Source organism: Marmota flaviventris, chromosome 4 (assembly GCF_047511675.1).
Source record: "Marmota flaviventris isolate mMarFla1 chromosome 4, mMarFla1.hap1, whole genome shotgun sequence".
Lineage (NCBI taxonomy): Eukaryota > Metazoa > Chordata > Mammalia > Rodentia > Sciuridae > Marmota > Marmota flaviventris.
This window is the reverse complement of record NC_092501.1, coordinates 36,747,645-36,768,237: the sequence shown is the minus strand read 5'-3', so window position 1 is coordinate 36,768,237 and position 20,593 is coordinate 36,747,645. Positions and strand designations below refer to the sequence as shown.

Sequence of the window (20,593 nt, the reverse complement as noted above, 5' to 3'; positions counted from 1 at the left end):
GGTGCCAATAAATAAGTATATATATATAAGAAGAAAAATAAAAGAATCTACTAGGGACAGATATTCCTGAGCTCTGAGCTGCTAGTGATTTTCTAAACTATTCTGCAGAATTCTAGGATCCATGGAAGGTCTCAGGAACTGCAGTGAAGTGCAAAGAAGAGATCAAGCAATTCATGCTCAGGACTGCCTCCTCTGCTTCAGCCAGATTGCTTTGTTATTACCTGTTTACTACAGTAATCATTTGGATAATATTTTGTCTGAAAAGTAGTATCTTATTGGATCAAAACAAATTTATCTAGTTGCCATTTTCTCCTGATCCAAACCCTAACCCAAAGGAGATACTTGATAACCATGCTGATTTAACAAATTGAATTGCTTTAAATGGACCAGAAAATTTGGGGGAATTGATGAAAGACAGAATATAGAATTGGGGAAACAATGAAGGAAGGAACCACTACCCAAAACTTGCGAAGAGGGCACCTATAAATTGTGAGATAGGCTTCAGTATTGCTCTAAGCTTGAAGAAAATGGATATGGGGACCAGAAGGAAATCTCAAATCAACATTCACTGTGATTTTTCTTTTATATTTAGGCAGTTCTTCTCTTTGTTCTTCTACTGTGCTATGGAGTAAACTGCAAAAGCAATTTCAGTGAATGGTAACACCTAGATATTATAAGCAGGGAAATACCCAAGAGATTTGTGTACCTGCAAAGGAAGCAAGAGTTCCCATGTCCAGGTGTACTACTGAGCAACTCTGTCTGTAACCACAGGAAGAAAAACAAAACACATAGATAAGCATTCACAAACAAATAGGAAGCTGAGCAGGTAAGGGAAATGCAAACATTAAGGACACAACCAAGAACTACCAACTATAAGGAAAATCTAAGAGTTCTAGAAGGAGAGAATGGTGGGAGTAGGCCAGAGGAAATATTCAAATAACAGAATAAAATATCTTGTTGTCAATAAAAAGACTTCCAAAGGGCCTATGAATGCTACCTAGAAAAACAAATTTAAATAGAAATACAAATTCAAAAACCCCAGATCATAACTAGGCACTGGCAGGTAAAATTTTAGAAAACTAAGATGAAGGGTAAAATCCTAGTATTTATAAAACAAAATAAAACAAAAACCAGATTATTAACAAAGGAATGAAGGTTTTAAAAGGCATTCTAACAATATTTTCAAAGAAAAAGAATAAAATGAAGATAATTTTAGACATGTCCAGATTCAGAGTTAATGCCCACAGTCATCATTTAAAGAAAACAAAGAAATAGGATTATAGGAATTTTCACAAACTTGGGAGTGTAAGAGAGAAAACAAATATTATTTAAACCCAAACCATAGTTACATCTGATCTCCAAAGGTGGCAGTTGGAGATAATCTGAGACCATACAAAGTATGTTTCTTCTCAAATTTTCGTTCACTAATTTTTGCATCCATCAATATATCATATCTGGAGCAATTATGACTTTCTATTTCTATTAATCTAGCGTAGAATTATAATTCTACTTTAAGGAAGAGAATCCCCTACCCCACTTATTTATTTAGCCAGTTATTTATTTAAACTATATTAGGGATATATATTTTGCCATATGTATTATAATTCAATATGATCATTATTTTGTTGCTAAAATTGTTCAGTTTGGGCCATTCAGAGCTTCTTTATGTTGATTCTTGTGTATCTTAGAAAAGATTCACGTTAAGAAAGTAATTTTTTTCCTTCAGAAGATGTTTCAGACTTTTTTTTTTTTCTGGCTCTGTTGGGACCAATCACCCTTCTTTTTTGTGGGGTGGATAATGGGGATTGAACTCTGGGGCACTCGGCCACTGAGCCACATCCAGCCCTATTTTGCATTTTATTTAGAGGCAGGGTCTTACTCAGTTGCTTAGCACCTTGCTTTTGCTGAGGCTGCCTTTGAACTCACGATCTTCCTGTCTCAGCCTCCTGAGCCACTAGGATTACAGGCATGCGCCAAGGCACCCAGACCAATCAACCTTCTAAGAAACCCTGGTTCCTTTTATTGGAGAATGGTATTTAGAAATCAAATTTAGTGCCTGGTGAGCTTTTCACTACTGGTAAATTATTACTTTTTGGCTCTTTTGGTGAAGACAGATGCATGTATACTAACCTATGTGTATGTATACTAACACATCTATATTTCTGCATCTACCGTGTTTACATATTAAAAACGAGTTCATACTAATGCACTGGATTCTGATTCAACATCACAGGGTTCATTTTAGCTGATCTTTTTTAAAAATATATTTTTTTAGTTGTAGATGAACACAATACATTTATTTATTTTTATGTGGTGCTAAGGATCGAACCCAGTGCCTCGCATGTGCGAGGCAAGCACTCCATCACTGAGCCACAATCCCAGCCCCTTAGCTGAACTTTTTAAGACTATAATGTCTTAAGTCTTTAAGACATTAAGTCTTAATGTCTCTGGTTTATATCAGAGTAACCTCTCTATGACCAGTCTTTTAATAATGATTGAAATACAAATGGCTGGGGGCCGTGTGTGTGTGTGTGTGTGTGTGTGTAAAGGAAAGGGATCCCGTCTATGTCTGGAACAACATAATGCAGGATAAGGGTTAAGGATACAAGACTGTGAGATCACCTACGAACTGATTCAGCATAAGTAGAAGGTCCTAAATCAAAGGTGAGTGGGAAAAATATAAGATCCTCAGGAGGGGTACCTGGAACATATTTTTCCCTTCAACTTTCTTTACCAATGGCAGACTTCAACAGAGGATCACCACACACTGACCGACTGAGCCAGGACATGGTTCCGTTCTCAATCTTGTACTTTAGGCAGTCACTATTTATCTATTAGAATTCCCACTGTGGGGGCTGGGTTGTGGCTCAGCGGTAGAGTGCTCGCCTAGCACGGTCGGTACTCGGATTCGATTCTCAGCACCATATTAAAAAAAAATAAAGGCATTGTGTTGTGTCCATCAACAAAAAAGATTCTCTCTCTCTCTTAAAAAAATAAAATAAAATAAATAAGGGCTGGGGATGTGGCTCAAGCGTTAACGCGCTCGCTCGCCTGACATGCGCCGAGCGCCCTGGGTTCGACCCTCATCACCACATAAAAATAAAAAAATAAAGATGTTGTGTCCACCGAAAACTGAAAAATAAATATTAAAAATTCTCTCTCTCTCTCAAATAATAATAATAATAATAATAATAATAATAATAATTATTATTATTATTATTCCCATTGTGGATGATACTTATTCCTAGGTAAAGAAATGAACAGCTCAAGTAAAGCATATTATTTGGGAGAGGAATATTGTCTATCATTAGAATTTTGTAAAAAGAACAGAAAAAAGCCTGACATAACATAGTAAATGAGGTCCAAAAATTTGATATATAAGACCAATTCCTAGGGTCCAGCTCATGATATGAAATTAAGTATCTCTTGATGGTCATTTGTTTACTTTGGCTAAAATATCAATGGGTCTGTTTTTTAACCATTGCCTGAGATGGCCAGAGAAGCACAATAACATTAGGAATTTCCATTAGTTGGGACCCAGTTTGATTACTGATTCTATGAGATTGGAAAGCATACCGAGGACTCAAGGACCAGCTGCCACATCCCTGTTTACCAAGGTGGAGTTGTTGCTATTACCTTTCCTGTTGGGATTCTCTTTCCCTTCCTTCTCCTGCTTCTTTCTGTACAATTTGAGCTCACCCCAACTAAGTGGAGAATGGGAGCCAACTGCCAGTCAGGTTATCTAAAAGTTCTCATGATGGTGAGGGTTTACTATACCTTATGGGAGTAGCTAGTAGAGGGCAGGTACACAAGCTAATAGGAAATAAGAGGGGAAATTATGACTGGGGAATAGTGGGGAAAACAGAGAAGGCAGAGAGGATTCAGAGAAACAAGTCTCAGAAGCAAAAAGGATCGAATGTACAAATCTGTTTTTTGTCAGATCAAATACATCTGATGCTCATGATGTAGTAGTAACAAAAAGTAATCCTGAAAAAATACACACACACACACACACACACACACACAGAGGCAGCAACAACAAAAAATAAACAATATGTGAATACAGTTTGATTTCTAAGTTTGTAAATGTTTGTATTTTTAAAACATGTTACTATGCCTGCTTCTGTGAAGAGGTGAGGATAGAGAACAGGAATGAATGGACCTGCTTTCTGCCTAAGGCTTACTGTTTAACACAATAGATAGCTATGAAAGTAAATAAAAACTAAGAATGAATATCAATAGTTATAGGATTGGGGATAATTTTATTTCCTTCTTTAAAAACCACATTTTCCATTTTCTAGAATTCTTATGTATTTTTTTATAATAAAAGAAAAGTAATAAATTTTATATTTTAAATGAACAAATTCTATAAAGACCAGGCTATCTGGAATCAATTCACATTCATCAGGCTAAGAATACCCTTATTTATAGAATACAAATTTTATTTATTCTGTTATGTTCAAATTCTTATGATAGCTGAGGTTACACAAGGAGGGTTAAGAACCCTTGATCACAAGGGAGATTTAGTTCTTACTTATGTGGTGTTTGTGGCAGAGAGAGCTGAGGGAATGTTTAGCAGATAGAAATATTAATATTTCTTTGATGAATAAGAGAATACTAGAAGTGGATATATTTTATTTACATGAAATGTAGTTCAACATGGCATGACATGTTTTATCTTCTGATGTGGGAAACCCTTCCAACTCTGGATAAATATTAGGAGATACTCAAGTACCTATTATCAGCATATTGCCAAAGCTTCTCTTAGGGTGATAAAATTTGAGGAGTGCTTATCATTATTTATATTGGTTAAATTATTTAACTATTGTCAGAAAGGTCTTTTTTTCCCACACTTTTAAGGGTAGGATAATAAAATAATAGTAATAGCAACATCATTTAATGAGTATTTATTTTATACTAGGCACTTTACATTGATAATCTCATTGGATCTGCAAAACAAATCTCTTAAGGTTAAGTATTTCAGGCCCACAATCTCTTATCCAAAACTTTGGAGACCACATGTGTTTTGGAAATGAGATTTTTTTTTTTTTTTTTTTTTTTTTTGCAATTTAGAAAAAAATTGGTATTCTTTGGCATATAATACATATACTATATACTTTGTAATATACTAAGTGGGTATGAAATATATTAATATTTCTGTAAAGAAATGTATGAAGGGTTAGGGATACAGCAATGGTGGAGTGCTTGCCTAGTGAGTGTGAGGCCCTGTGTTCAATACCCAGCACCACTCACAGACACACAAAATTATACTAAGTGGAATAAAGACCATAAATAATAATAATATGATTTGTTTACATAAATAAATTAGTGAATTTATCAATAAGTGAATACACTTACTGGTAAATGAAATAAGAATAGACTACATACTTTAAGCTTCTAATTTCTTTAGTTCTGGTAAAACTTCTCACTTTAAAGGAATTTTTTTTTTTTTTTTTAAAGAGACAGTGAGAGAGAAAGAGAGAATTTTAATATTTATTTTTTAGTATTTGGCAGACACAACATCTTTGTTTGAATGTGGTGCTGAGGATCAAACCCGGGCCGCATGCATGCCAGGTGAGCGCGCTACCGCTTGAGCCACATCCCGAGCCCAAAGGAAATTTTTAAGTAAAAATTATATTCATACTGATGAAAACTAATATATAACACATATAAATGCAATAAATGTTCATCACTTCTGGTTCCTAGAGAATCTTGGAGAAAAAGTTACACCAATATTACCATTGTCTATAAAACCAGAGGGCAGCTAGACATAATGAGCCAGAAACAGGATTCTCAAGTGACATAGAAGAGAACTTTTTAAAAGGCCTTTTCCAGTGTCATCTGCCTCCTTAACACAGGTTTTTGTCTAAGCAATTTCTCTTTAATTGAGTAAATCGCCATGGTCTCTTGCTCACTGATGAATGCACATTGTTCAAGACCAGCAATTAACTGGTCACACATTTTCACCAGCTGTTCTATAGAGATTTTTTCACCTGTGTTCATGTCATCATCGTGACTGCTACTATCTTCATACTGATTTGTATTTACACCCATTTCAGCAAAATCCCCCTCGCTCAAAGGATGCACAACGGGTACATCATTATCAATGTTCAGTATTTCTTCAATGTCAGCTTCTTCTAACTTATTTACACTTTCAGCTGATAAACTTTTGGCATAAGTAATAAGTTTTGATATCATGATCTTCTCATTAGAATCTCTAAATCCTTCAAAATCCTCATCAGCAAGGTCATTTTCAAACATCATTGTAGCCCAAAGTCTGTGCCAAGCATTTGTTAATGTTGACTTATCAACATCATTCCATGCATTAGCAATTGCATAGATGGCATCCTTGAGACTAAATTCTTTAAGGAAGTCCTGGATTTTCAGGCCTCTGTTCACTGAAGCAAGCATGCTGTTTAAGAAAAAGTGTTTATATTTGCTCTTCATGGAGCGTAAAATTCCTTGGTCACAAGGCTGTATTACGGATGTCACATTCAGGGGAAGGAAGATGCTGAAAACATTACTTTTCACAAGAAGTTCTGGAGGGGGATGTGCTGAACAGTTGTCTAGGAACAGTAAAATTTTGCAATTGTCTTCTAGTCCGGCTTGCTTGCAATGAGCTCGTGCTGCTGGCACAAAGTGCTTATTGAACCAATCAGAAAAGATTTCTCTGGTTACTGATGCTTTTTTGTTTGCATAATAATGCACAGGTAAGCTGCCAGTACCTTTTAAACATTTTGGAGGTAGGCTTTTCCCAATCACTGCCAGTTTTATCTTATGTGTACCTGCAGCATTAGCACATCCAAGAACAGTTAACCTTTGCTTGGCATCCTTGAAATCTGTTGGTACCTTTTCATCGGCCATGATTAAGGTTTTTCTAGGAACATAGCACCAAAACAGAGCTGTTTCATCAGCATTGTAAATTTGTTCAGGGCTAAGGTTTCCATCAGATATTATCTTAGCAAATTCATCAATGTAATTTTCAGCTGTTTCATGATCCGCAGAAGCTTTTTCACCGCACATTTTAAGATATTTGATTCCATGACGCTTTTTAAATTTTTGCAGCCACCCTTCTGAATATTCACACTCACTTTCAATGTTCAGTTCTTCATGGTATATTCTAGCTTGTTTCATGACCAATAAACCAGTCAGGGGCATATCATTGCTTCTTTGTTGTCGAATCCATTCAATTAACACACGGTCAAGATCTTCATTTTTGGCCCTATGTAATGTTTTTCTGTTTTTCATTAGTTCTTGGTTATCACTGTCACTGTAAAATTTCAGCAATTTGTCTTTCTGTTTCTTTAAGTCATATATGGTGGTGGTCCCTACACCATATTCTTCTGTAAGACACCTTACAGACACACCAGCATCAAGCTTCTGTAATAACTCTACTTTCTGAGCTATTGATAAAGACAGATGCTTCCTTTTCTTCTTCTCACCATTATCCGTTGGTATATCTTTAACTCTTTTGGACATTTTCCAATGCTATTAATTCCCAAGTCACAAAACGTCAGCAAATAACAGAGGTATGTGTGTTGACTGGATATGAGTAGTGAGAAAATGGAGGCTTCATGTTTATCCACAGTTTGTTTTGTTGTCAAAGATTCCCAGTGCCAAACTCACAAAACACTTTTGAGTTTCAGCGTGTTTTCTGTTTTTGTCTTATTTTGGGATTGCAGAGTAGAGATTGTGGACCTGTATTAAAAATATCATTTTAATGATGAAAAGACTGAGGCTCAAACTAGGACCTTTTCAAGATTATGCAGCTATTCCTTGTCTGTTCTGCTTATATTCAGTCTCCCAAAATTTGACCACTTTACTGGAAAGAAGAATTTTTTGGGGGAGGGGGGAGGATACTGTCTATCAAAAAAATTTGAGTTGGGATATATTTTAGCAATTCTGTGACTGACATAGTTATTAGGTGAGCCCCACGCTGGATAACATGGACATGTCTTGGCAAGAAGAGGTTAGAGATCTTAAATTTAGTCTTTGAATACAGATTTTCGTTTTTGGACCGATTCATGTGGTTGGTACTTATCTGTTTGGTTATTTACTGCTCTACAATGAAGAAAAATGAAAGTAAAGTTCTTTTCAGTTAAATCTCCAGCACTCACATAAATTTGCACTAGTTATCCATTCATTTAAAAAGTTTTTTGTTTACTTGTTTTTAACTGTTCCATAAATTGTACACCCAGAATATGACTCAGAATTAATTTAAAACACATTTCAGACATTTTAATGAGATGTTTCCTTTAACTTAACACTCAGAATGTATTAGATATTTTTAATGACTTAGCTTTTGTGTCTTGGGTTTATTTCATGTACTACTTTAATAGTTCCTATAGGAAGGCCAGATGCTCTTCCTCATTCTCATTATCCTCATGTAATGCAAAAGCCTGAAGACTATTGATTCAGTCCTAAGTCTCCCTTTTCCCACTAGGTGCAAGAGCAGTCTTTTGGTCTGGGAAGTCCATGTAAGTCAAGCAAAGTTTCCATAAAATCACACAGAGTTTAAAACCCAGTAAACAAATATTAAAAAATGCATGAAATTCATTGAGAGAGGAAGAGATCATATTTCGTGGGGCTAGAACATTCATTTTACTTTTCTACATTGGTCTCTATTAGATTATAATAATAATTACTATTTATTTGGTACCTTCTGTCTTCCAGGTTGGCACTAGGCTAGCATTTAAGAAGTATCAGATTCAAAGAGTCAACCTACCCTTGTCTAGCATCACAAACTTCTAAGTGAAAGCCTAGAAATCACCTGTCTGACCATAACATCTTATTTATTTTTTCTCTTACTTCAACATACTTTAATTTTTCTTGAGAAAATGTTCTGTATTCCTACGTCTCCCTTCATTATAGTCCTTTTCCCCACTTTATTAAAGAAAGGCATATCCTCATTTATTTGAAATCTTCTTAGGTGCACTGTATCAAGGAATAAAAATCTCCTGGTTGCTCATTAAAGGAACAATTTGAATCATTGATTTGGGGGAAGCTTCCTTGAATAATTAATAAAAGCACATAAAACCCCTATGCTTATCTTTCTTATATATTTCTGTTGGTAAAGTTTTGCTTTAGAACTAAGGTATTCTGGCTTATGATTGGGTACTCTAAATTAGTCATAGTCTAAAGCAATGACTATGACTCTTGCTTTTTTGAACTAATGTCAAAGAATGCAATCTTTTGGAGAGAGATATCTTGATGTCAACAGCACAAACAGTTAAAAAAAATTAAAACCTTTTTAAAGGAAAGCAATTCTTTCTAGCTATTTTGAAAATACTCATCCTACAGTTTTGCCATTGGTTGCAAATAAAAGTACTTCAAAACAGCCTAAAAAGTAGTGATAACAATGCTGATTACCTTTTTACTGTACTTTTTAAAGAATACCAAATGGGCCCTGGTGAATATATGTAAAATTTTTATAAGATTTCTCTCATAAGGGATGGAGGTGTATTTCAGTGGTATAGTGCTTTCCTAGCATGTGTGAGGCCCTGAATTTGAACCCCAGGACCATTATAGAAAAAAGAAAAAAGGTCATGTTGTATGTTCTGTTACTAGCTAATAATAGGTACTTTGGCATGTCAATTAGTTTTTCATGGTCTTGAGTTCTATTTCCCTATAAAATGAGAAGACTGACCTAGATCATTTGTAGTCTCCGTTATATCCCTAATAGTCTATAACTCTGTAACTTAAGATTGATAAAATAGGGCTGGGGATGTGGCTCAAGCAGTAGCGTGCTCGCCTGGCATGTGTGCGGCCCGGGTTTGATCCTCAGCACCACATACAAACAAAGATATTGTGTCTGCCGAAAACTAAAAAAATAAATATTAAAAAAATTTCTCTCTCTCTCTTTAAAAAAAAGAAGATTGATAAAATATTTCCATTAATGACTGAAAACAAAAAATATTTAAAAATAACATTTTCCCCTTTTCTTCTCATTTTCCTTCTACCCTTCCTCCTATTCTTCCTTCTTTAATATTATGAAGGCCCTGTTTGCATATAGAAATGACTGTATTTTTTGGAGGTATTTACTGAAATTGGTCTCATTATTTTTCAATTACATCAATTCAATGGGTTTCCTTAACCAAAAATAATTAAATTAAATTCATGACATCATTATTTTACCTAGTAACTGAAATCTCAAAAACATATACTAAAGATAATATTATCTAAAATAAAAAGATCATGTTTGCATGATCTTACTTCTTATTTTTAAGAAAACTAGAATCTTGAAATAGCTCATCAGACATAAAACTCTGGAATAAGCAGATTTAACTGGTCTTTGTTGATTGCTAAAGAATATGTATGTGAGGTCCACTAGCACCACCTTGTGTTATTTCCAAACCAATATAACACATGATCTGTAAATAGTGCCATTTTTATTTTAAATAGTTTCATTTTGATAATTCCAAATGTAATATTCCACTGGGTCATATAATTTTTCATATTTGCAAAATTATGGGCAGTGAGGAAAGGTATTAAAATGTTAGCGGTATGCTTTTCTTTCTTGATCCCATCTTTGTCATCAGATGCTTCGGATTACAAAATCAAGATTGTTGTATGAGTGTTAAAATATACAAAAAAGAACAGTTAATATTCAATTGAATGACTTCCTAAAAAGGGCAAAGTAGAGCAGAGAACCCTGTGAAGAAATGGTTGCTGGCTAGCAGTATTCCATATGAGTGAATGTGTCATCTTTGGGTTGAGAAGCCACAGGTGCCAACATCATCACTGACAGGCGACTGTAGCCCCCTTTATGTAGCCACTTGGCTAATGCAGTAAATAATGTCTGCCTGTGCCCTAAGACTTTGGTAAGTTCACACCCAAACTGTTCTTTGTACCCTTATTAATACTCACAATTTTCTTCAAAACAATGTAGATTCCTTTACTACCAGAGAATGCCAAAGATTAAATAGAAATGAAAGCATCAGCTATGATAGTTAGAAGGATCTGGATGGTGGAAAACCCATTCTTAGTTACATGAATGTATCATACACATGCACATGTGTGTGTACATACTGGGGAAATACTAAATGAGGTACTGCTGAGGGCCATTGCTAAGTAAGAATGACGCATGGCATGACCCAGGTCATTTGCAGTGTCATTGCATGTAAAGTGACCTTGCTCAAGGACCAGGGCGGATCTGGGTTTAGGGCGGATTGGGATTTAGGGCGTTCCTGGTTTAGGGTTTAGGGCGGTTCCAGGTTTAAGGTGTACCCTGCTGGGAATAGGGCGTATCCTGCTGCCTCAGGTGCGACCACTCCTTGAGTTCCCGTTGAGTTCTCCTGGGATTCAGAGAGAGTATTTGGGATTTTGCCCAGAACGTGATTTGGGCCCAGAACGTGAATTCCCCCAGAACGTGTGTAGAGTGCGGTGTGAGTTCGGGAATAAAGAGTTGCTGTTTGAATCTACAAGGTGTGAGTGGCTCGTGATTTTGTGCCCAGCCAGCCTGCGGCAAGGTACCATGTACTCAAACAATAAACTTTTATTGAATACCTAATCAAAACGATAATCATTTTTAGCTCCTATTTTGAAACCAGACCCTGTGTTGTATACCAGGGATATATAGTTAGCTAACTTGTGAAATGCAAAGGAAAAGTTTTTGAAGGAAATTATTAGGGCTACTCTAGTGAACATACAAATGATAGGAGAGTGAAACAACCTCATTGCAGATATAAAGAAGGGTTTAATGGTATGGATAGTAGATCAACTAACTATAACACTCCCTTAAAATCAAAGCCTAATCCAGAGCAAGGATTAGGCTCCTCTCTCCAATTCCTTTAAGTATTAGGGAGGCAAGGAAGCTGCAGGGGAGTTTAAATCTAGCAGAAGCTGGCTCCTGAGGTTTAAGAAAAGACGCTGTATCCACAAAGTAAAAGTGCAAAGTAAAATAGCAAGTGCTGATGTTAAAGCTGCAGCAAGTAATCCAGAAAAATCTAGCTAAGATCACAGCTGAAGGGAATTACACTAAATGATAGATTCTCAATGTAAACAACACAGCCTTTACCTTGGAAGGTGCCATTTAGGACTTTTATAGCTAAAGAGAAGTCAATGCCTTTCTTCAAGGCTTCAAAGCACAAGCTGGCTCACTTGTTAGGGGCTAATGCAGCTGATTAATTTAAGTTGCAGCCAATACTCAACTATCATTCTGAGAATTCTAGTGACCTTAAGAATTAGACTAAGTCTACTCTGCCTGGTTGCTATTAATAGAATAATACAGTCTAGATGATAGCGCATCCATTTACAACCTTGTTTACTGAAAATTTTAAGCCCACTGTTGAGACTTATGGCAAAATCAACAATACCACATACATTTACACACACACCCATCTCCCAATATCAACCAACCAACAAAACATCTTTCCAGGAAGGAAGGAGGAGATTAAAAAAAAAATTTAAAAGTCCCTTTCCAAAGTACCTGATCACCCAAGAGCTCTGTTGGAGATGTACAGAATTATTGTTGTTTTCATGTTCATTCTGCAGGCCATGGATCAAAGAGTATTTCATGTGCTAAGTCTTACTACTTAAGAAACGCATTTTGTAAGACTACGGTTGTCATAGATAGAGATTTCTCTGAAGATCTGGGCAAAATAAATTGAAAACCTTCTAGAAAAGATTAATCATTCTAGTTGCCATTAAGAACATCCACGTTGGGCATGGTGGCACATGCCTAAAATCCCAAGTAGGAGACTGAGGTAAGAGGATTGCAAGTTTGAGACCAGCCTGGGTAACTTAGTAAGACCCTAACTCAAAATAAAATAAAAAGGATTGGGGATGAAGCTTAATAGAAGAGCACTTGGTTAGCACATGCAAAGCCCTGGTCCAAAACTCAGGGCTAGAAAAAGAAAATAAAGGACATTCCTGATTCTTGGGAGGTCCAAATATCAACCTTAACTTGGAAAGAGTAGACTCCAACCTTTATAAATGACTTTGAAGAGTTCAAGACTTCACTGGAAGAAGTGACTTAGAGATGTAGTAGAAATAGCAAAGAGAAATAGAATTAGAAGTGGAGCCTGAAAATATGGTTGAACTACTATAATTCTATGATAAAACTTTAATTTTTTCTTTGGTGCTGGGGATTGAATTCAGGGACACTTTACCACTGAGCTACATTCCTAGCACTTTTTATTTTTTAATTTGAGACAGATACTTGCTACAGTGCTGAGGTGGTCTTATACCTGTGATCCTCCTGCCTCAGCCTCCTGAATTGCTGGGATTATAGGAGTGCACCACTGTGCCTGGCTACAATAAAACTTCAAAAGAGGAGAAATTTTTTCTTATGGATAAGCAAAAAAGTGGTCTCTTGAGATGAAATTTACTCCTGGTACAGAAGATGTGAACATTATTGAAATGACAACTAAGGAATTAGAATATTACATAAATTTAGTTTTTAAAGTAGTGGCAGGGTTTGAGAAACGAAGTTCTATTATGGTGCTATTAAACATTTCATGCTTTAGAGAAATCTTTGGTGAAAGGAAGAGTCAATTGATGTGGCAAAATTCATTGATGTCTTATTTTAAGAAATTGCCACAACCATTCCATTTAGCAACCATCGCCCTGATTAATCAGCGGTCATCAACTCTGAGATGAGATCTTCCACCAGCAAAAAGATTAAATTGGTTGAATGCTCAGATGATTGTTGGTATTTTTTTTTTAGCAATAATGTATTTAAATTAAGGTATGTACATTTTTGAAAAGATAAAATGCTATTGCGCACTTACAATATAAACATAACTTTTTATTTTCTCTGTACTGAGGATTGAACCCAGGGGTACTTTACCACTGAACTACATCCTCAGTCCTGTTTATTTTTTGAGACAGGGTCTCACTAAATTGCTGAGGACCTTGCTAATTTGCTGAAACTGGCTTTGCTTTTTTTTTTTTAAAGAGAGAGAGAGAGAGAGAATTTTAATATTTATTTTTTTTTAGTTATCGGCGGACACAACATCTTTGTTTGTATGTGGTGCTGAGGATCGAACTTGCATGCCAGGCAAGCGGCTACCGCTTGAGCCACATCCCCAGCCCTGAAACTGGCTTTGAACTTACAATCTTCCTGCCTCAGTCTCCCTAACCACTGGAATTATAGGTGTGGACCATGGTGCCTGGCCTAAACATAACTTCTCTTTTTTATATGTTTTTTAGGTAGACACAATACCTTTATTTATTTTTATGTGGTGCTGAGGATCGAATCCAGTGCCTCACATGTGCTAGGTGAGTGCTGTACCACTGAGCCATAACCCCAGCCCCTAAACAACTTTTATATGCATTGGGAAACCAAAAAATCTGTGACTTGGTTTATGGTAAAATTCACTTTATTGTGGTCATCTGGAACTGAACCCACAATATCACCAGGTATGCCTTTATTAACAGTAGAAGCTATGACCAGGCTAGAAAATCAGCTTCATGTAATTTACCAATATTTTCTTTTTATGCTAATGTTTATTTCAAGGCCAAAGAAAGAATTCTCTGCAATAGGAATCTTCTCTTCTTGTTTTAGAAAATATATCAAAGTTATTTTAAAAAGTTGAAAGATTGACATAATTTACACCATTATTCATTTCATTCATTAATCAATTATTAATATTTTGCCACATTTGTTTTACTTTCTCCTTTAAGGCAGTATTGGGGATTGAAACTAGGGGTACTCTACTATTGAGATACATTCCAGTCCTTTTTTAAAAAAAATTTATTTTGAGATAGGGTCTCACCAAGTTGCTGAGGCTGGAGTCAAAACTTGCAATTCTCCTGCCTCAGTCTCCCTAGTCACTGAGATTAAAGGTGTGAGTCAACATTCCTGATTGTTTTTGTGTATTATTTTTGTCAAAAAATAAAACTTTTTCACCACATGAACTTTGTTTCTCTGGGAAAAACCTAGTGGTTGGTGCTGAAATGGAAAATGCAGCAAAGAATACCTCTGAAATCCGTCCTCTGTTTTGCATCTTCTCTGCCATTTCCCAAGTCCACATTATCATATCTTGCTGGGATGATGATAAAAGCCTTCTAACTGGTTCAACAGCATCCTCCTTGGCTGCTTCTATTCTTGTCTGGGAGAATAACCTTTTCAAAAGAGAGATGCAGACTGGATTGTACTGTGCTCATCATTAAAACAGTTTGGTAGCATTTTATACAATTGAAAAAGTAAGTTGGCTGAGTGGGTCTATTCTTAGCTTATCTCTTCAAATTCACTCCTTATCATTCTTCTCACAGTGTCCACATCAGCCTTCATTCACTGATTAACAAATATTTGCTTGGAATGTATTTATAGAGTCACTAAGGATACACCAGTGGCTGAGAGAAATGCAGTTCTTATATTTCTAGAACTTACACTTTAGGTAAAGGAGATAGAGTAACTGTAACTGTAAACGAAATCAGTAACTGTTAGTTGTAATAAGTAAAAACCTGCAAATAACAAAAAGGGCCTCTTGAGATAAAGCAGTCAGGAAAGTCTTCTCTTGGAAGGTAGTATTTTACATGCAATTCAAAGGAGAAAGAGAAGTGAGCCATCTAATGAATGGGAGAAGAGAAAATTCAGGTACAGAAAACAACCCTTGCAAAAGTTCTGCATGCTGGAAAAAACAGTCTTTGAAGTACACAGAGAAGATCAATTTACTACATAAAGTAAGAAGGAAGTAAAGGTGGTTGGGGCCTGATTGTGCAGGGCTTTGAAGGCCATGGTAAAGGTTAGAATTTTATCATCTTTTCTTATTTAAAAATCTCAAAAGTTATTTTAAAAAGTTGAAAGATTGACACAATCCTTACCATTATACTTTTCACCTAGACTCATCAATTAATATTTTTTATCAATTAATATTTTGCCACATTTACTTTCTATTTTGTTTGTGTGTGTGTGTGTGTTCTGTTGTTGTTCAAATATTTTTTCCTTCTTCATTTTTGGTGTTGGGGATTGAACCTAGGGGCACTTTCCAATTAAGCTACATCACCAGCTTTTATTTTTTAATTTTTAAAAAAAATTTTTAAATATTTATTTTGTAGTTTTCGGCGGACACAACATCTTTGTTTGTATGTGGTGCTGAGGATTCGAACCCGGGCTGCACGCATGCCAGGCGAGCGCGCTACCGCTTGAGCCACATCCCCAGCCCTATTTTTTAATTTTGAAACAGGGTTTCATCAAGTTGCTAAGGCTGGCCTTGAGTTTACAATCTTCCTGCCTCAGCCTCCTGAGTCATTAAAATTACAGATGAGCATCATCCCCCTGGCTTTTGTCAGATCTTTTGAAAGCAAGTTGTAGATACTGTGACACTTTGCTGCTAAATAAATCAACAAAAAAAGATTGTTGTACATTCAAAAAGCAAAGCCATTCTTCCACATAATTCCAAATTCATTGTAATACATGACTTAAAACTGATCCAATATCATGTAATATGTAGTCCATATTTAAATTTTCCCAATTGTCCATGAAATACATTTTGCAATTATTTTTAAAAGATATGTGAACCAATCCAGAGTTAGGTATTTTCTCCTAACTAAAACAATCTTCCACCCTGTTCTTCATGTCATGACATTTTGAAGAGCCTGTAATTGCTGGTGTATGATGTTTTACATTTGTTTGTTTGTTTATTATTGCTTCCTTATTAGATTCATGCCAAACATTTCTGGTACAAATATCCTCACTTGGTTAAGTTATGTCTAATAAATCTCTTCATTGCAAAATTGTCTTTCCACTTATAAGTAAGAAATAATCTGGGGTTGGGGTTGTGGCTCAGTGGTAGAGCGCTTGTCTAGCATGTGCAAGGCCCTGGGTTCCATCATCAGCACTACATTAAAATATATATATATTCTGTAGGGTCATTCTTTGGCAATAATCTTAATGTTTTGTTTCCCAAAAACCTTTCAGCCAATATGTATTATTTGTTGTTGTTTATACCAAGTAGAAAAACCAAACTCAAACTGTTTCTTCTACTTTGTGCTCAAAATATTGAACATTTCTGTGATCCCAAAGTGTGTAGGGATTTCTCATCACCAGTAAGCAAGCAAATAACTCTGCAGTGTACATTAGCTGGACAATCTCTAATTCATTTCTGACATGATCAAACAGGAAGTAGCATCAGATCCCTTAGGCTGAGGGCTCAGTCCCACAAACCTTCCCTTATTTCATTCAGTTATAAGTCTAGGTCTCTGGAACTTCTGACTGACCATTTACAATTGGTGTTTCCACAACTCCCTCGTCAGATTTGATGAATTTTGCTAAAGCAATACACAGAATTTAGGGCAACATTATACTTACATTTGCCAGTTTATCATAAAGGACATTTTAAAATATATGAATAACCAGCCAGATGAAAAGAAACATTGGGTGAGGTCTGGAAGGGTCCCAAGCTCAGGAAATTCTGACCCCATGGAATTGGGGTGTGGCACCCTCCTGGCTGGTGGATGAGATCTCATTCACCTCCTGAAAGCTTCCATTTGTTCAGCAGTCTAGAAGCTCTCTGAATCCTTTCCTTGTAGGTGTTTATGAAGCCTTCATTGCGTAGGCATAAAGCATGGACAACAGTGTAGAAATGTGATTATACAAAAAGGGTATGATCTAATGCTAATAGACAGAGTGGGAGAAATCCAGCAAGGTTTGTCTGTCCTGATTCTTCTTAGCTTCTCTGACCAACATTCCTTCTTTTGGGGCATTCCTCCTTCTGAAATAGAGGTCTTATGACTTATCATCAGACAGGGTAGGTCAGAGAATTTCTTTATGGCCAGCACCAAGACAGAAAGGTGTGGTAAAATTAAGGTTTCTAAGACCCATCTTGGGGAAAAGAAATTCTAGTTTTATGGCTTGCCTTGGGGAGAGAGTTATAAGTCAGGAACCATGGATGAAAACCATAATATACACATTTATACTATAATGCATATATACCAGTAATAAGGTTTAATTTATAAATTAGGTACACTAAGGGCTTAACAGTAACTAATAATAGGACAATTATAAAAATATATTATAATAAAAAAGTTATATGAATGTGGTTTGTTCTCTCAAAATACATTGTATTACATTCACATTTTTTGTGATGATGTGAGATGATATGATGCTTATATGAAGAGATGAAGTAAGGTGAACGACAGGCCTTGTGTTGCATTAGGTTACTACTGACATTCTGATGAGTATCTCTTGATTGAAATTAACCCTGGGTAACTGAAACTTAGAAAGCGAAACTGGAAATGGGGGACAACTGTACTCTTTTGTAACTTGTTTTTTTTTTTTTTTTGTCACTTATATCAGTATAAGTAATGTTTATTTCTAAAAAGTCATTGAAAGACTTTCAGCAAGGGGGTGATAACATCATTTGCATTTTGAGATTAGTTTGGTAGCTCTGTGATAGTGTGGGGAGGTATAGCACCTAAAGTAGGTGCTATAGTCCAAGTAGAGTTAGGCACTGGGCATGTGAGGCACTGGGTTCAATCCTCAGCTGAGGTCTTCTGCACAATGGAAAGATAAATGAACATGAGGACTCAAAGGTGATTCTTTTGTTTTTGTGTAACTGGGTAGATACATGGTGCTGTCATTTACTAAGATGGAGATTAGGGAGAAGAGGGTTTGGTAATGAAAAATTGATCTCACATTGAACATGTTAAGTTAGGGATATGTTACACATTCAATTAAGGATGTTAAATAAGTACTAGAATAATTCTTTCTAGTTGGATCTCTGAGGAGAGGCCTAGGGAGTATAAGGAATTCAGGTGCCAGAACTAGAGAGATGCTACTTAAATCCCTGGGTTCACAGGGTTGCAAGAAGAAAACTGTGGAGAAGCAAAAGAGGGCCTCAGGTTCTGAGGATTCGTAATTTAGAGGTTGGGTAGGAGAGATAGAAAAGGAGACTTAGATGGCTAGTGAGGTTAGTAATACAAAAAGAGAGTGGTAACCCAACACCAAATGAAGAGTGTTTTAAGGCTGAAACATTTAATTGTGTAGATGAAACATTCAACTGTGGAACACTGCTGGGAGTTGGAATAAGATGACAGAAAATCCACTTAATTTTCAGTTCCTCCTTTCCCTTGTGCCTGGAATGTTTGTTTCTTTTTCTTACTTAGTTAACTGCTAATGTTCCTTGGAGATCCAGATGAAATATTTGCTCAGGTTTCCCTGTGACAATCATATTGCTGTACGAATATTCCTTCTAATCAATCAAAACAGCTGTAATTTTTCAATTTTTTGTATCCACATTTGATTGTTTCTCCCATTAGAATGTAGGTCCCTTGAGGGTTAGTGTCAGTTTCCCTTCTCCACTGTCTCCACCCTCTACCATAGAGATTTTAAACAAATATTTCCCAAATAATAAATGTAGCAACTGGAGGGTTTAAGAACTAGGAATCAGTGACAACTAGCAAAAAGCATTGTGGGATATAATAGAAAGCTGGGATTCAGGGATAGACTTGCCTGAAAGAGCAATACAAAATACGATGTAGAACCCATTAGAGACTTAAATTCCAGCCTGGACAAAAAAAAAGTTTCTACTTTATCTCCCCTATTTTCTTCCATTTTACATCTACATTTATTTGTTCTTATTTCATCCTGGTTCTGCATCCTGTTCTCTACTTCAAGCTCAATTGGTTTACCTCAAATTTGACTATTTTGTGGGGAAAGAAGGAAAACTGAATAGAACAGTGGTAGGTGATGGGAGACCTATGACAATGGAAGAAAAATGGTAAGCTCATCAAATTATGTGTTTAAAAATGCTTTTAAGCAAGGAAAATAGTTGAAAATAAGACCATATATAAGAGTGTTTGTGTCCTGAAATTCTTCAGCTTAATTTAAATCTCCCTCCATCTGCCTTTAAGCCCATTACTTTAACATTGTGAACTTAAGTTTCCTCAGAATTTATAAAATGGGATGATTGATAATAGTACCTACCTCAAAGGGTTCTCAGGATCAGTGAGACAATCCATTTTATAAGTTTAGCACCACGATGGCACAAGTAAGCGCTCAATTTATGTTAGCAGTTATTTTTCTTTAAAATCAAGTAGAGTTAGGAGACAGCCTAAGTAGTAAATAGTTGTCGTATAAATGTAATAGTAGAGCACCGCACTCAAATAAAGAGGACCACTTTAACAGAAGCAGAGAAGGATGCACTGGCACTTACATTTTGGGCAATGCAAAGACCATGCCTATGATAAGACTAACAGCACAAAGCCTTGCAGCGGTAGCTGATTTAAACTCTCAAAAAAGCCAAAAAAATATTGAAAAAATAAAAGAAAGAAAATGCTTATAAAATGTGTTTGGTCCGTCAGGGCCGCTGTCTACAGATAGGCTAGTGCAGCTAGGGAAGTGACCCCTGGTTCCGACAAGAGGAGTCTTTTCCGGCCCCGAGGGGACAGGACCCGGAGGTGACTAGCCCGCCATTCTTCGGCCCGTCCCTGGGGAGCCGCAAGAATAAGTGCGGCGGCAGAGGCCTCACCTCCGGGCCTTCGCCACGTCTTTCTTGTCTCAAGGATGGAATCCAAGACCTGCGTTCCAGCCAACAGATAGTGATACCTATAGCGGCCACGAGGAGCCCCGAGGGAAGTCACATCCTGGGCTCCTGGCCGCCCACCAACCGGTCTCTGCCCATTGGTCGCCTCATGCTCCAAGTCCCGC

At 36.4% G+C, this 20,593-nt stretch overlaps 2 protein-coding genes across 6 annotated transcripts in view; one reads left to right on the top strand and one right to left on the bottom strand.

The window, feature by feature from the left end:
* Kif20b (kinesin family member 20B) overlaps nucleotides 1–20,593 on the top strand; it is a 122,651-nt gene that overhangs the window by 40,169 nt on the left and 61,889 nt on the right. The gene's annotated exons all lie outside the window — the stretch shown is intronic.
* On the bottom strand, nucleotides 5,051–20,542 carry Lipt2-as1 (LIPT2 antisense RNA 1). Of its 3 annotated transcripts, none has more exons than XM_027939943.2 (3): nucleotides 20,415–20,542; nucleotides 14,922–15,066; nucleotides 5,051–7,698 (listed from the first exon to the last, which is right to left on the bottom strand). In XM_027939943.2, exon 3 carries the CDS (start codon nucleotides 7,477–7,479, stop codon nucleotides 5,818–5,820), a length of 1,662 nt encoding a protein of 553 aa, XP_027795744.1. In that variant the 5' UTR covers nucleotides 7,480–7,698; nucleotides 14,922–15,066; nucleotides 20,415–20,542; the 3' UTR covers nucleotides 5,051–5,817. The 3 variants fall into 3 exon arrangements, with proteins under 3 accessions (XP_027795744.1, XP_071467200.1, XP_071467199.1); XM_071611099.1 differs by lacking the exon at nucleotides 20,415–20,542 and adding an exon at nucleotides 20,100–20,396; XM_071611098.1 differs by lacking the exon at nucleotides 20,415–20,542 and adding an exon at nucleotides 19,871–20,089.

Coding starts and splice junctions, on each gene's coding strand:
- Lipt2-as1 (XM_027939943.2), bottom strand. CDS start 7,479: ATGTCCAAAAGAGTTAAAGATATACCAACGGATAATGGTGAGAAGAAG.